Source organism: Cupressus sempervirens, chromosome 5 (assembly GCF_028749045.1).
Source record: "Cupressus sempervirens isolate cs-2001-9-10 chromosome 5, ASM2874904v1, whole genome shotgun sequence".
In the NCBI taxonomy this organism is placed as follows: Eukaryota; Viridiplantae; Streptophyta; class Pinopsida; order Cupressales; family Cupressaceae; genus Cupressus; species Cupressus sempervirens.
Window position 1 is genome coordinate 484,698,591 of NC_143122.1, and position 14,449 is coordinate 484,713,039.

General features: G+C 36.3%; 1 protein-coding gene across 3 annotated transcripts in view; it reads left to right on the forward strand.

Annotated features, from left to right (window-relative positions):
* Positions 1 to 296: 296 nt before the first annotated feature.
* Positions 297 to 14,449, forward strand: part of LOC149556854 (Kelch repeat-containing F-box family protein) — a 111,585-nt gene continuing 97,432 nt past the window's right edge. Inside the window, exons 1-2 of one of the 3 annotated variants that reach the window (XM_089831442.1) lie at positions 570 to 1,130; positions 1,296 to 1,394. In XM_089831442.1, coding sequence (XP_089687568.1) covers positions 722 to 1,130; positions 1,296 to 1,394 — 508 coding nt within the window. In that variant the 5' untranslated portion in view covers positions 570 to 721. Of the gene's footprint in view, positions 1,131 to 1,295; positions 1,395 to 14,449 lie in introns of all 3 variants that reach the window. The other 2 variants (XM_089831444.1, XM_089831443.1) reach the window with 2 other exon arrangements.

Sequence of the window (14,449 nt, forward strand, 5' to 3'; positions counted from 1 at the left end):
TTGCAATTTCAATAAAAATAAAAAAATGTGCAATTCAAATCAACTCTTGAACTCGATGTCTTGCATTAAATCAAATAATATAGTTTTACATTTTTTTTACCTCCAAAGAGAAATGTCAAATGTATATCCCTCTATTCTATATATATAATCTATACTATCAATTAGAAATATTTGTTTTAAATTTACGTCTTTTAAATTTGTCCTAAAAAAGAAACTATCGGGTACCTCTTGCACCTCTTTGTGGAGCAAGTGCTAGTTATTATTATTATAATCATTCTTTAAAATTAGCCAAGACCAGACCCAGACCACGACCAAGACCAAAACAAATGTACATTTTCACCATGACGATTTGACTGTAGGCAGTATTCATCCACGATCTTACGGCCGCATTTAGAAATCGATCTCTGCTTCTGGGGCTGTGCTCTGTATTTACTGTGATTGAGATTAAGCTATCTATTTTTGACAATCGTTATCGTAATTACTGGAGCCACGAAGGACAGCAATCCATGTTTCTTTCCTAGGATGCAGAGGATATTTAAATCCTTACGTAACTCGCGTGAACTCTAGTTAGCCAAAAACAAAAACAAAAAATTATAGGAAAATGAGCAGAAAGGAGGCGAGCATTGGGGAAGATACAGTAATATAGCCAAGAATTTGATTCTGGAATCCGTCAAGCTGGCTGGAATGTTTAACATGAATAGACAAACCATATTCTTATAAAATGGCACAGAATAAAGGACGAGAAAGACCGGCGAAAGAAATTATGACAGAAAAAGGCCATTTTGCGTCCCTGGGAGAAGATCAAGTGTTGGGGATTTTGCAGTATTTGCCGCTGAAATCACTATTGTCATTTGGCATGACGTGCAGGAGATTCCGTCAGTTGACGGAATCGGAAAGCTTGTGGGCGTGGATTTGCAGACGGGAATGGGGAAGCATGGCTGTGGATGCGTGGTTGTCTGTGGGTGACCAGAAATTGGGGTGGAAGGCTCTCTATCGCCAGATGCGAGCTCCAGCTTCTGTTTTTGCTCGTCAATTGACACAACTAGACGCTGTTCCCTCACCCAGGGCTTCTCATTCTTTGAATTTCATATCTGGTACGCTTGTTCTTTTTGGAGGAGGCTGCCAAGGAGGTCAGTTATTTTTCAACTCGCTTCTCTTTTCTTAATGTTATAATGATTGGCAATGCTTCAATGATTGTGAAAATTGGAGATTTATAAATAAAAATAAAAATTGGGGATCCTTGATCACAGAGATTTTGAAAATAAATCCTGAATTGATAAATCCGTCAACAACAGGAATGGATGCCAGGCGATGTTTAATTTTTTCTTTAGGAGACAGCAGACTAGTTTATAGCCGATTCAGTGGGTATGAAACTCAAAGATACCCCAGACCAGGTAACAGCAATTTTAGTGTCCATTGCACTTTGTTGTTTATAATACATGCATCTGGCCATCGAGAATTTGCCTTTCTACTTCTGACATAATTCTTAATATTCCTCGCCGCTTGAGAATACTTATCATTTGTAAGTTTTCTCTTTCATGGTTCCCACAAAATACTTGGGTGCCTATCATCCTTAGGTTGATCCTTTCTTCTTGTTTTTATTTGTTTTAACATTGATCTTGGATACACGATAGTTTAATATACCGTCTGTATTTTTCCAAAATGTTTAGCCACCACGGAGAATATATCATTGATCCAAAGCAACAAACCTGCAGTAAGCAATGACATAGCCACAGGCATAACGGGATGCCTACCGAGAAGAAATAATAAATCATTTTGTTTGTTTCTTTAAATCTGGGCCTGCTCGCATGGTTTATCTAGTTTACCCTTACAGTTTATACCATCATTTGGGTTGGCCTACCTCAAGTCAATCCTATAATCTTTGAACTCATAGAGGAAATCTTAAAATTATCAGGAAGAAAGAAGAAATAAGATGTTAATTTATTGTTCTCTAAATTTGAGCCCCATTCACTTTGAAGTTTCAAAACATTGCGTTTGTTAATGTTGGCCAACTTCAAGTCGTTTTATACTCTTTTAACTTAGTGGAAAGCTCGACTATCTCAAGAAGGAAGCATATCGAGTTAATTGAGCAGGATAAGAACAATGCCATCTAAACTTTTAGGACTGTTAGGTTAAAATGGAGGAAATTTCGAAGCTTAGTAAGTTACTAAGATGATTTTTTCTTTCACAGTTGTGTTGGGAAGGAAACAAAGAAACTATGCCTTGATGATGGAAATGCCCAAAACATTTTTGCTTCTGCTTTGCATAGTTTGAACAAGCCATTAACAAGTTATTATATGAATATATCTTGTGAAGGTTCAATTGACGCTGGTTTGAGATGGCTTCAAGAGTGGGTGTTTTAAAGTGAAGGATGAATAGTTAATTCTGTTCAGAAATCAAAGATCAGAGAATATTTTTTTGACAAAAGTTCAAAAGAGGAATTCCAAAGATTCAAACTTTCTTTTGGCTGGAAATACGTAAGAAATTATTAACTTTTGGTAACCTCCCCAAGATTGTTTTTAATAGATCCTCACTGTGTGTTTTACAGGATGGGGGACAGAATGATTGATCATTTTTTACTTAATAGTTATCAAATATGATTTATCTGGTCATGGATTTTTATTGTTTAAATCTGATTGGGTTCCTTCTTTCCACATTAATAACCTGTTGATTTGGTGGTGCTTTGATGATCTCATTTCAAGAATGGCTTTAGCGAGGGCACTGAATCATTCAATTATACTTTGGAATACGGACATAGGTCACAATCTGTGAACCAATAATAAAATCTCGGAGGATGGAAAAGGAAGAATTGCTGGATATGGAAGTTGGAGAAATGTGGAGCTGGATTTAGAATATCCCAGATGGTAGTGAATTTAGGGATAAAAAGAAGACTAGACATGTTGCTAGATGGATCCTGCTTGATCAGGATTGGATAAAATTTATTTTTCAAGGGAGCTTTGAGGGTAATCCTAGAAGAGTAGGAAGGATAGAATCTTCTGTAGTAATTCTAGGGATATTGTTTGTGCCTTTGGGAAGTATTATGGTTTACAATCTTACAATTTCGTAGAAGCAAAGACATGTCCAATTGGACTACTGTAGCTAGGAAGATGAGTTTTACGAAGATAACTTGTGAAGGGGGAGTAGAAAATTATTATTGAAGACATGAAAATGGGTGGAAATGAATTCCATGATTCAAGATGCAAACAATTTGTGAAATAACTTCGATTCTATTCTTTGCTGCCACTGTTACTGTGAAGGCAATCAAACTGTTGATTTATTGGCAACTCATGCATTTATTATAGGAGGCTTCTGCCAGTGAGATGTAAACTCTCTCAATAGCTGATAAAGACATGCAATAAGATTGTAGAGATGCTGGTGCTTTGAGTTCACTCTGTAGTATGTCACACACAGGACTGTGTTTGGTTCTGTATTACAGTCTTTGAGAGGAATAGGGTGTATGCAGACCTTGTGTCTGGAATTAGGATGTATTTGGGCCCAAGAATGTCGATCATCATGGTGCTTTCACCTTTGTTAATCTTGGGATTATGGCTGCCAGTGCAGGGTACAACTGTTACTTTCAGGGGATTCTAACCTAGATGTGGCTGATCATGGCCTCATGTTTTCAGGCTCCGTTTTCCTCCACAGCCTTGATCTTGTCAATCTTGGAATTACCTTTTTTGGTGTGGGTTACAACTGTTACTTCAGCATATAGGAGTTCTGGTCTGGGCATGGCTAATTTTGGCTTCATGTCTGTGGGCACTGTTCCTTCCTGGCCTTTGACCTAAAATGACAAAGCAGTAACTGTCCTCTGATGGAACATGCTTGAACGATTGGGCAGTGGGAAGTTATAGCACACAGACTGAAATTGTTGTCAGCGGACTGACAAGTTATGAATGTGGTATGAAATATTTTATATTCATAGATGGTGTTAGTAAACAGATTTGTCCTTCAAAAAGAATGGTGAAGAATGACTCATAATGCCCAAAATGAAGAACAAACTTAACTAACAGTTGGAAAGACTATCATGGGATTGATAGCTTTCATCTGAATTGTGAGGTACAACTCCCTCCTAAAAGATATTTTGAATTAAATGCAGATTATGTCTTTAACCTGAAGACATGAAGGCTATTGACATTCATTCATTAATAGGAAATGAATGTGTTTTCAGACATAAATAATTCAGGGAAAAACCAACAAATGGCCAACAGACCATTCACTAAATCCTCCCTATTGCAGAGAAATTGAAGGGACTTAAATATCTCAGTCTGCAGAACATGAGTACCAAATCAACAGATTCATTTACTTGAGACATCACAACACATAATAGTATCCAAAGTATGGAAGAAATAACTTCCTGATCAATTTTAAGCAGAGAATAAATATTCAGACCTCAGGACCTGATATATAAATTCCTCTTTATTTTAAACACGGAACAAGAACAACCACAAGATCATTTTGTCCCCGTCAATCTACACAAAAAAATAAAGCAAAACATACTAATTCCGTCCTAGCTCCATTACAATCAATGCTTAAAAAATGTTTCCCTCTCCCTTGTAGCCTCATGACTAGCGGAAAAGAAGAACCCTGCTGCCTTGAAAATATTCTTTAAATAATCTTCTTTTAACCCTTCCATTCCCAATAACTGATTCTTGAAAATCAAAATGTCTCCAGGAATTTATAGCACCCTTTGCCAATACCATATAATATCTAGTTACAAGCTAAGTCACAAGGTTCAAATTCGAATTCGAGTTTGTCAATCATAAAATTTGGATGAACTTTGGCAAGGGTAAAAATTCGGAAAAAATCCAACATTAAATTGAACTTATATAAATTTATTTATTTTTAAATATAAGTAATATATCCACAAAATTGTCGAAATAGTTTGACATTACTAAATAATTCAATATTATATCAAAATAAAATAATATTATTATAAATAATAGTATTATGTTAAATATCATAAAATCTGGATAAGTTCAGAAAGGGTAGAAGTTTGCTGAAATTTGAACATCATGGATGTAATTCGATGAATCCTATGACTTAGGTTATAATAATTAATTATTATGTTGGTGTTTTCACCATTGTCAAATGGTTTTTGAATTAAACATCATTTATGGCATCTGTTGAAGTTGATGAAAGAGCAAGCCCACAGCTCCCAAGAATTACCTGCATGCAAACACCTATTACAGAAAGAGAGAAGCAAAAAGCTATGGAGGCTGGAACTCCCAAATCCATAGATGAGACATTCTTAATGAGAAAAAGAGAGATTACTATAATCAAAAGTGAATAAATGTATTACAAAGAGAAAGATCAACTCCACAGCTCCGAGGAATCACCTACATGCAAACTCCTATCACAGAAAGAGAGAAGCAAAAAGCTATGGAGGCTGGAACTCCCAGAGCCACAGATGAGACATTCTTGATGAGAAAAAAAAAGAGATTGCTATAATCAAAAGTGAATGAATGTATTATAAAGAGATCAATTCTTATAAAAGGAGATCAAAACCCTAACTGGTAAAACCTAGGTTGCATGATAATAATTAATAAAAGAATTAATTATTATATGCCTAAAGTTAAGTTTAAGTAAACTAGAGATAATAAGTAACTTAATAATTAAATCAATATGATTTGATTATTAATAAAATCCTTTATTACTCTAACACCTCCCCTTAAGATAAACTTAGGGAGCAGCTAAAAATCTAGAAAGTACTACTGAAAGTAAATTTGGGTCCCGACAACAAAGCTTGATGAGGTAGCCAAGCGTAACCAAATCTTTGAAAAGAGGAGAAATAGAGAAAATTACATGGGAAAAACCCTACTCCAAAGGGAGATGGAAATAATGCTAAAAAGAACTAGTGAAGGACTCAAGAAGCCTCCAAACTAGGGAATGTCCCAAAAGATAGGAACAAAAGATGATCATGAAGAACACCACTGAAGCATGAAGCTGCAAGCACTATCAAACTGTTGATCTGAAGAACCTCCATTGTATAGAACATGACCAAGTAGAGAAGACTAAGTCTGAAGAGCTGATCAATCGAAGATGGAAGGTATCTTCATGACGTCCCAAAATAGGAATGAAAGAATGTTTCTATGGTAAATGATCCATCTCACTGAAATGCATGGTATCCAACCACTGCAATCACTTAGTACATAGGATCAAATACTGAATACATAACTCACTCCATCAAACTAACAAAACAATAGAACCAACATAAACCCTCTATAATGCTGACAGGTAAGGCATGAACACTGAAACTGAATGCAATATCTCTTGTAGAAAGAACAAGGAGCATCGAGAGTGCAAAAGAGGTCCAAACACCTATAATGGCACGTGTCATAAACACATCATGAGGCTAATGTCATAGAAGGAACACTCACTTGGCAAAGGAAGATGGCAAATATGGCCAACATGAAACCCCCCAAGGCACTTTATAATGTAGTGTGAGTACAACAACACACAACGATGTGCAAGATTCCAAAATGCAATAGAATGACACTTTATCTCAGTACGTTTGCAAAAATACTACAAAATGAGGTCAACAAAGATCAAAAGAGACATTAGGTTGATACAAGAGATAGTACAACCTATGAAAAATCATCTAAAGTAACAAAATCAATCTTTGGACTTGAAACAACCAAGATATCTACTAGAATGCAAAAAAACAAAAAACTGAATGGGGTGTGTTTGAAGCAGAATCTGGAAAATAAAATGTCTCAAGATATGTCTCTTGGAGTGCAAAATAGAACCTCTGACTTTGACTCAAAGTAACATGACTTGGAATCGGCTCGGACTCGGCAAGGATAACTTGACTCGTGACTTGACTTGGACTCGCCAATGACTCGACAAAGTGAAAAAAACCTTGAAATTTTGAGATTTTTTATGATTTAAAGAACATTCCATGCACCCATTATTGAATAAAGCTTAAAGACACAATAATATCATGAAATAAAAGGTATTTTGATCAGAATGCACATACTTAAAAGTTAAACATACATCGATTACATAAGTACAAAGGTAAATTGCTAAATACTAAATAGTAGCTGAAGGAAATAGAAAAGTAAAACATAGATATATAAAATGATAAATCCATGAAACCTATCAAAATGTATATCAAATTCATGAAATTCAACATATCAATAGTCATCATCAAATGTTCCAAATTTCGATCATATGTTAAGTTAAACAAAAAGTTAAAACAAGACTATAGCTATGGCTCCTAGTCCTCATCCTCTTCCTCATCGTCATCGTCATCGTCATCCTCATCCCGAACCTCAACCTTGGGCTCAGTATAATCTATAAAATGCCTCTTAGTAAGGTGTCTAAGGTAGGTTTTGGATGATTGATTAGCCATAACATCAGACTGTGAGGTGCCTCTAGGTTCAACTGTACTCTTTACCAATTCCTGTGAGGTGCCACTAGGAACAATTGTAGCTCTCTGGTCCTTTGCTGCCATAGCCATGGCCTCAACCTCTCTATCTGCCTCGTTAACCCTGTCTAGGTCCTCATCATCAAAGATTGGATTAGTAGCCTCAGTGATCCACTCAGACTCTGGATCAACCTCCTCTAGAGTAATTGGAGAGGTGTCACTATCCAAAATCTCCCTTGCCCTAATGCATAGGTTGTAATGCACAAAGACTAGCTTATTCATTTTCTCCACAAACAACCTGTTACGCCTCTTCGAGTGGACGTGCTCGAACATGCTCTAGTTGCCCTCACATCCAAAAACGCTACTTGGCTAGCTCATTATGCGGATGGTGATTTGCTGAAGGTTTTTGGTTGAAGGCCCAAACATTTACCACCATCTATCCGATTTTTTAAAAAAAGAAAAGAAAAAAATATTAGTCTCATTTCAAAATTTGAACTTTAAAGCTAGAAATTTAGAAACTAGATTGTATAAGGCCTAAGCTGCAATTTTTACTTGGCTGCAATTTTGTACGAGGGGGCCACTCAACTCATCTTCAGTGGGGGCTTTAAACCCTGCACCACAGATGGAAACCACATCAATCATCCCCTGCCAATAAGGAGTCCTGTTACATTTATAAAAACATTTTAATTAGCATATTTCAACATCAAGTTAAAATTATAAAATTTTATTTTAAAAAATGAATTTAAAACTTAAAACATAAAACAATGAAATATAAATGAAGTTGAAGTACCTGGCTGCTATAAATGGAATGTTGCAGAAATACCAAAACTTGCAAATTGCTCTTCTTCCAGCTTAATGGATCTCCCTATTCCAGACCAAGCTCTCAAGCGAGGGTTGTGCACCAGGAGTGGAATGTGGTACAAAAAAAATTGTCCAACTCAGATTTTCTGATTATAGGACCAAAGGCAACGCCAGTACTACTAGCAAGGGCAGCGCCATTAGCAGTGCAAGGAATAGATATAGAAGAAGTACAACTAGTAGAAGCATTGGGACGATCGGGGGGAAGGGAAGCACCTTCTCTAACACAACCTATTGAACCTAGGGGTGTAAAACAAGATACATAAGCAGCTCTAGATGAGCGTGGAAGGGAAGTGGAACCAATCTGAGCTAACTCTGCCAATTGTTTTTGTTTTAATTCCTTTTCTTGTTCATATTTTTCCAAGGCAACATAACAAAAACGTTGAGCCTCAGGAGTTGCAACTTTTACAAGGCTCAGCATCATGACCACGTATACCAGCAATATGGTATTTCAATCTATTTATCCCCCCATTATTAATGACCTTACAAAATAGGCATTTTGTTTGAGTTCTACCTCTACTCGGAAAGTCTATGGTGTACTTCTAACACTCATCTTTTTATTACCTTTAGAGAGCTTGGGTTTTTTTAGCTAGACAAGCCATTATGAATACGGAAAAATGTCAAGGTTGCTGCAATAAGACATTTTACACCAAAATATTACCATTTAAGCATTGCATTTTATGAAGATCTAGAGTAAAACAAAACCCATAAACATATGAAAAAATTCATCCAAAAAACCCATAAGCATAGAGAATAAAAAAACCAAAATCCAAAAACTCAGCTCTAACCTCTTTGAAATGAATTGAGAAGTGTTGATTGTGGCTCCTATAAACTCCTTGATGATCTAAATGCAAGCATATAGTTGCTCCAATGTTACAAATGCAAGCTTTTCTCCTCTTCCTTTCAGCTGGTTACAAAACAGTGACACTCTTTTATCTCTTCTCTCTCTCTCTCTCTCTCTCTCTCTCTCTCTTTCTCTCTCTCTTTCACAATAGTGTTATGAAAACCCTTTTAGGGTCTTAAGGATTAAAAAAAACCAAAAAAAAGATTTAAAAAAAAAGCAAATTTTATTGTTTTAACTATGTCGGACGTTGACTATTGCGGCTGGGTCACGATTGTTGTGACCCGCGAGTCACGATTGTCGTGACCCACGAGTCACGCCTTGACTAACGAGTCACGTGAGTCAAGCGAGTCATCCTCCTTGACCCGCTGAGCTCGAGTCACAGGTCATTTTGACCCAGCAAGCCCTTCTTGACTCGCTATCTCGGGAGACTCGCTCGACTTGCGGCGAGTCTTGTTACTTTGCTTTGACTGCATAAACCGACAACGAAACAACATCAAAAGTCCAAATAAACCACACCATCACAATGGGCTCGGAATCAACTTTTCAACGATATCGCTTTGCAAAAAACAAAGTTCGGATGAGCAAGTTACTGCCAAAAACCCACAAGTAGGTCAAAAAAGAGTTGGAAGGGCAAGCAAAGGTGAATCGCCTCGGTTTTTGGCCCAACATACATAAGTTTTTGCACCAAAATACCTCAATTTGCGTACTAAAAATCTCAATTTTTACACAAAAGTTTCTTGTTCATACAAAAAAAATTGATTTGCGTGCCAAAACACTCGATTTTTGAATCAAAAAATCTTGATTTCTATGCCAAAATCTCACTTTTTTGAGACAAAAATCTCGATTTCCATGCCAAAATCTTGATTTTCAAGCTGGAAAATCTCAAAAATCACAAATCACTACCTTGGGAAATGTGCCCAATCTGGGAGCAATATTTTTTTGCCTCAGATTCCAACAGTGTCCAAATTGGACAAAATTTATATGAAAATAGGGTTTTTTGGGCGCTCTGAGCTCAATCGTGAGGTCTGATTGGACTCAAAGTGTACTAAAAAAAGGTGACCCCCCATATCCAATCAAAAAAACTTTGAAAAATGAAGCCTTTTAAAAGAAAAAACACAGATTTGAAAGCCAAGCCAAACTTCTCATAAATAGAACAAGGACATGAAGATCTAGTGCTTTGATACCATGTTGAAGTTGATGAAAGATCAACCCCACAGCTCCCAAGAATCACCTGCATGCAAACACCTATCACAGAAAGAGAGAAGCAAAAAACTATGGATGCTGGAACTCCCAGATCCATCGATGAGACATTCTTGATGAGCAAAAAGAGAGATTGTTATAATCAAAAGTGAATGAATGTATTACAAAGAGATCAATCTTTATAAAAGGAGATCAAAACCCTAACTGGTAAAACCAAGGTTGCATGATAATAATTAATAAAAGAATTAATTATTATATGTCTAAAGTTTAGCTTAAGTACACTAGAGATAATAAGTGACTTAATAATTAAATCAATATGATTTAATTAATAAGAAAATATTTTATTACTCTAACAACACTTGCATATGTTTGGTATGCGGCTTTTTACTTTTGATAGTTGTCATCTTCATAATTATCGGGACCAAAATTTGATCCCAAAATGACATATAGCTTTAATTGGACTAGTGGCGTTCATTGGTGTGTTATAGGAGTCAAGTAACTTCCCCTCAAAATTGATCTGGAATAGATAGAAGTCCTCTTAACCCCTATTGATCGCCTCTTTTTGGATAGAAGCATGCTTGCATCACCTGCTGCTGATTGACCATACAAAATCAGTAGGTACACCATGTATACTTGTGTATTTTGAAGAAGAGTCCTTTATTCTGCGTTACTAATTCTGACATGGAGCACACACGAAGGGCTTGTGTTGTATTGTACTTCAGAATAACTTTATTTAAGATATTCATAACAAATAGGTAGTCCTTCTAGACCCGTTGAAGTCCAACTCTATTGGTAGAAATGACCAACAACCTTGACTGTGGGGTGTAATGTATCGGAAAAGTTTTTATCTTGAACTTGTGACCAAGATCCCTTTCTCACCAATTACTTATTGCAACAGTTATGTTTCTTGCATTGCCTTGTAATGATTTGTGCAACTCTTTTGTGTTTATTTTTGATCTCCATATACTCAGCAATATGCAGTGGTAATGAAAGTTTAAAAAGTTGAATTAATACATGAATTGCAATCTTTTCTCTTTCTTTGAATTTGTTTGACCTATTCCAGTTTGTTGGCAGTTCCCTGTTTGATCATTGCATACATTGATCTGCAACCAATTTGTGGTGGGTCCTTGGAGGTATCAGGCCTTGGGATTTTATTAGTTTCAGTCAACCACATAAAGTAATTGACAAATGTATGATATCCTCAATAGGGCATGTGTCCGATTTTGGCCTCATACGTAGGCCGTGTGCTTGATCGCTCGATACACAATGCTTATAAAATACCACGTTGGGCCTCTTTTATGAAATGCCTAGATGATTCTGCCCATCGGGTCTTTTTGGACTATTAGTAGCTCCTACATATTTGCAATGGCTAGAACTTCCCCACATATATAATTTCCTAAGCTATGAATCCGTTGTGCAATAGCCGCATGAGTATGTCTCATTGCAAATTTCAATTGATTTGCAGTTGCACAAAGGTCCGATGTGTCTGGATGTAATAATCAGAGCATATTCACTTGACCCGTGTGCTTCATAAAATCCTTCTAATCCATCGCTCTTTTCAAAGTCGTCTTTTACTACCTTGCTCAATCAACAATTCCTTTTCTAGCCGCATGATGTGCTGGAGTCCAATCATGCTCTATGGATACTAAAACCTCGCTGACATTATGTGGCAAGGCATTCTATCAAACACTTGTTTGTCTTCCTCATCATATGCGGTATCTTATGATTCATTGGGTAGGGGATAAAATGAAGATCCAACAAATAAGACCCAAATGATGCTGCCAACATGGGTACGAGCCGACATTGCCATTGGGATAAGGATGATTCACTTTTGCTAGATTGAATCTGTTCAATAGTTGCCAAGTCAATAATTCCATACTTCGTGCGTGAGTTGGCCTTCTCCTGCATTTGGATACTTGGTCTATGTTTGAGTCTCATTATAGGAGTCTCCAATGAGAACTATAACTTCTCCTACTGAATTGAGTTCGGCCTGATTTCATGACTAGTCGTGGGCATTACAACCATTGCATTGCAGCCAAGCCTTTCCACGAAGTTGGCAATACCAATCATCTTGAGTAGGCGTCAATTTCATCTTGGGATTATGGCACAATGCATGAACATCATACAAGTCACAAATGTGAGTTATGGCTGAATCCTCAAAGAATTGCATACATATTATTTCTCGGGCTGTGGATTCACCGTGCAACGTCCATGTGAGCATGTTTCAATGTGCTCACAATGGATGGATAGAGGTAACTAAGGTCTATTAAAGTAACAAATAGATCCTCACAGGCACCAGTTCAAAAATGAAATTTTAAAGCTTCTGAGTTTTCAATTTGATTTTATTTTTAAACTCCCGAATCATATGTAAATAATTCCCATAACTTTTATGGGCAATTAAACTGCAGGACTCGGTGACTTCTTTTCAATGTCCAGACTGGGCCAGCTTTCTTTCTCTATTAGATTGCCAAGAGATCAATTATATCATCAAGACATGGAATCAATTTGAGACCTTTCAATCTTAGAATCCAAACATGTGAACTTGAACTCCCAATCTGAGCTTTGAACGTCTTTTCAACGAATTCATGTCCTGTGTTTCCTTTCCTTCTGCATTCTCAACCTGCAAAAGATGCCTTAAGGCTCAATTGTTTAGTGCCATCTATAAAACTGTTTCTTAGACCATGCTTGTTCACTGGGATTACAGAGGGCTCCCGATTCGATTCACTATGAACATTTTGGAACTCGAATCACCCACTTGCAACCTTTAGCTTGTACTCCCAAATCCGAACTCTGCACATCTGAACTATTGAACTTGACCCTTGGATCTGCATCTTTTAAAAGATGATCATGCCTTTGATCTTGAACCCATGCTTTTGAGTTTGGAGCATTTGAACTTTGAACTGTAAACCTTGAATTTTGAGGTTCGGGGCTCAAGTTCAATTACTGTCTCTAATGATTCTTCTTCACAAAGCTTCACAAACAGATTATTGGCCCAAAACCAATATAATATACTGAAAGAAATTGAGGAGATATCTTCGTGAAGACCAGTTTTAAAAGTTTAAAAGTTGGGTGCCAAAGGCAAGCAAACAGATGGCATGGGAGAGTACATTACATTTGAGACCAAGATAAAGTAGTTGAACCCAATTTGAAAAACAAAACCTTAAATAGTAGTCTTAAGAATAGAAGGTACCTACCAAATAACTTGGTATTCGAATAAAAGAATCTGTAGTTTAGGAAGTTTTAAACTGATATAATTTATTAGCAAACCAAAGTAAAAGAAACTTAGAATACAGAAAGTTCAAAATATCTAAATAAAATAAATTGTGTTAAAGACTGCTAAAAACAGACATAACCAAAAGAGAAGAAATGTTGATTGCAGAAAATTTGATGTATCTAAATATAAGATGTTGCATGAAAGACTGCTAAAAAATAAATAAAAAAGACAAAAAACCAACAAACAATTGACAACCAACCAGATGAAAGAAAAACACTCTTGAGCATATAGGTAATCTGTAAGGAAAAGGTCACTAGAAGAGAAGCACAGTAACTAATATGGAGGTAAGTAAAAAATTTCCAACATAGAGAAATTTTTAATAGAAGGAAAAAGGTGCACACAAACTACACAGGTAGGCAGCCACTCTATTAGATTAATAATAATGTTTTAAATTATTCTTTGAAAGTAAAGTGATTGGGCCCAACTTAAAATATTTTTATTAAATTATTTCTTTTACTTTATGGTACATAAAGACATCTTGTCAAAGAAAGTAAATGATAAGCTGTTTCAAGTCCATTACATAGTTACACCGGCCTGGGGGACGTGAGGACAGGGGGACAAGTTTCCAGGATAGGGGGACAAAGGGGCCTCAATTTGGGGACGGGAGGGGTGGGGTCACAAATTCACCTTACAATAGTAGGAGCTCTCAAATTGAATGTAATGAGCTCTCTTTACCAATTGATTATATATTATATACTATATACTATACATGTGGTACTTAAAATGCTAGTAATGAAAATATGTATAACAATACAAGACATAAAAATATAAAATAGTAAATACTAATGTACTAAAATTTAAATACTTGAGTCTTGAACGTTGCATTGAACGTGGAACATGAAAGTGGAATATTGAACATTGAACAATAAATATTAAAATTTTAAATACTTGAATGAGCAAATGAAAG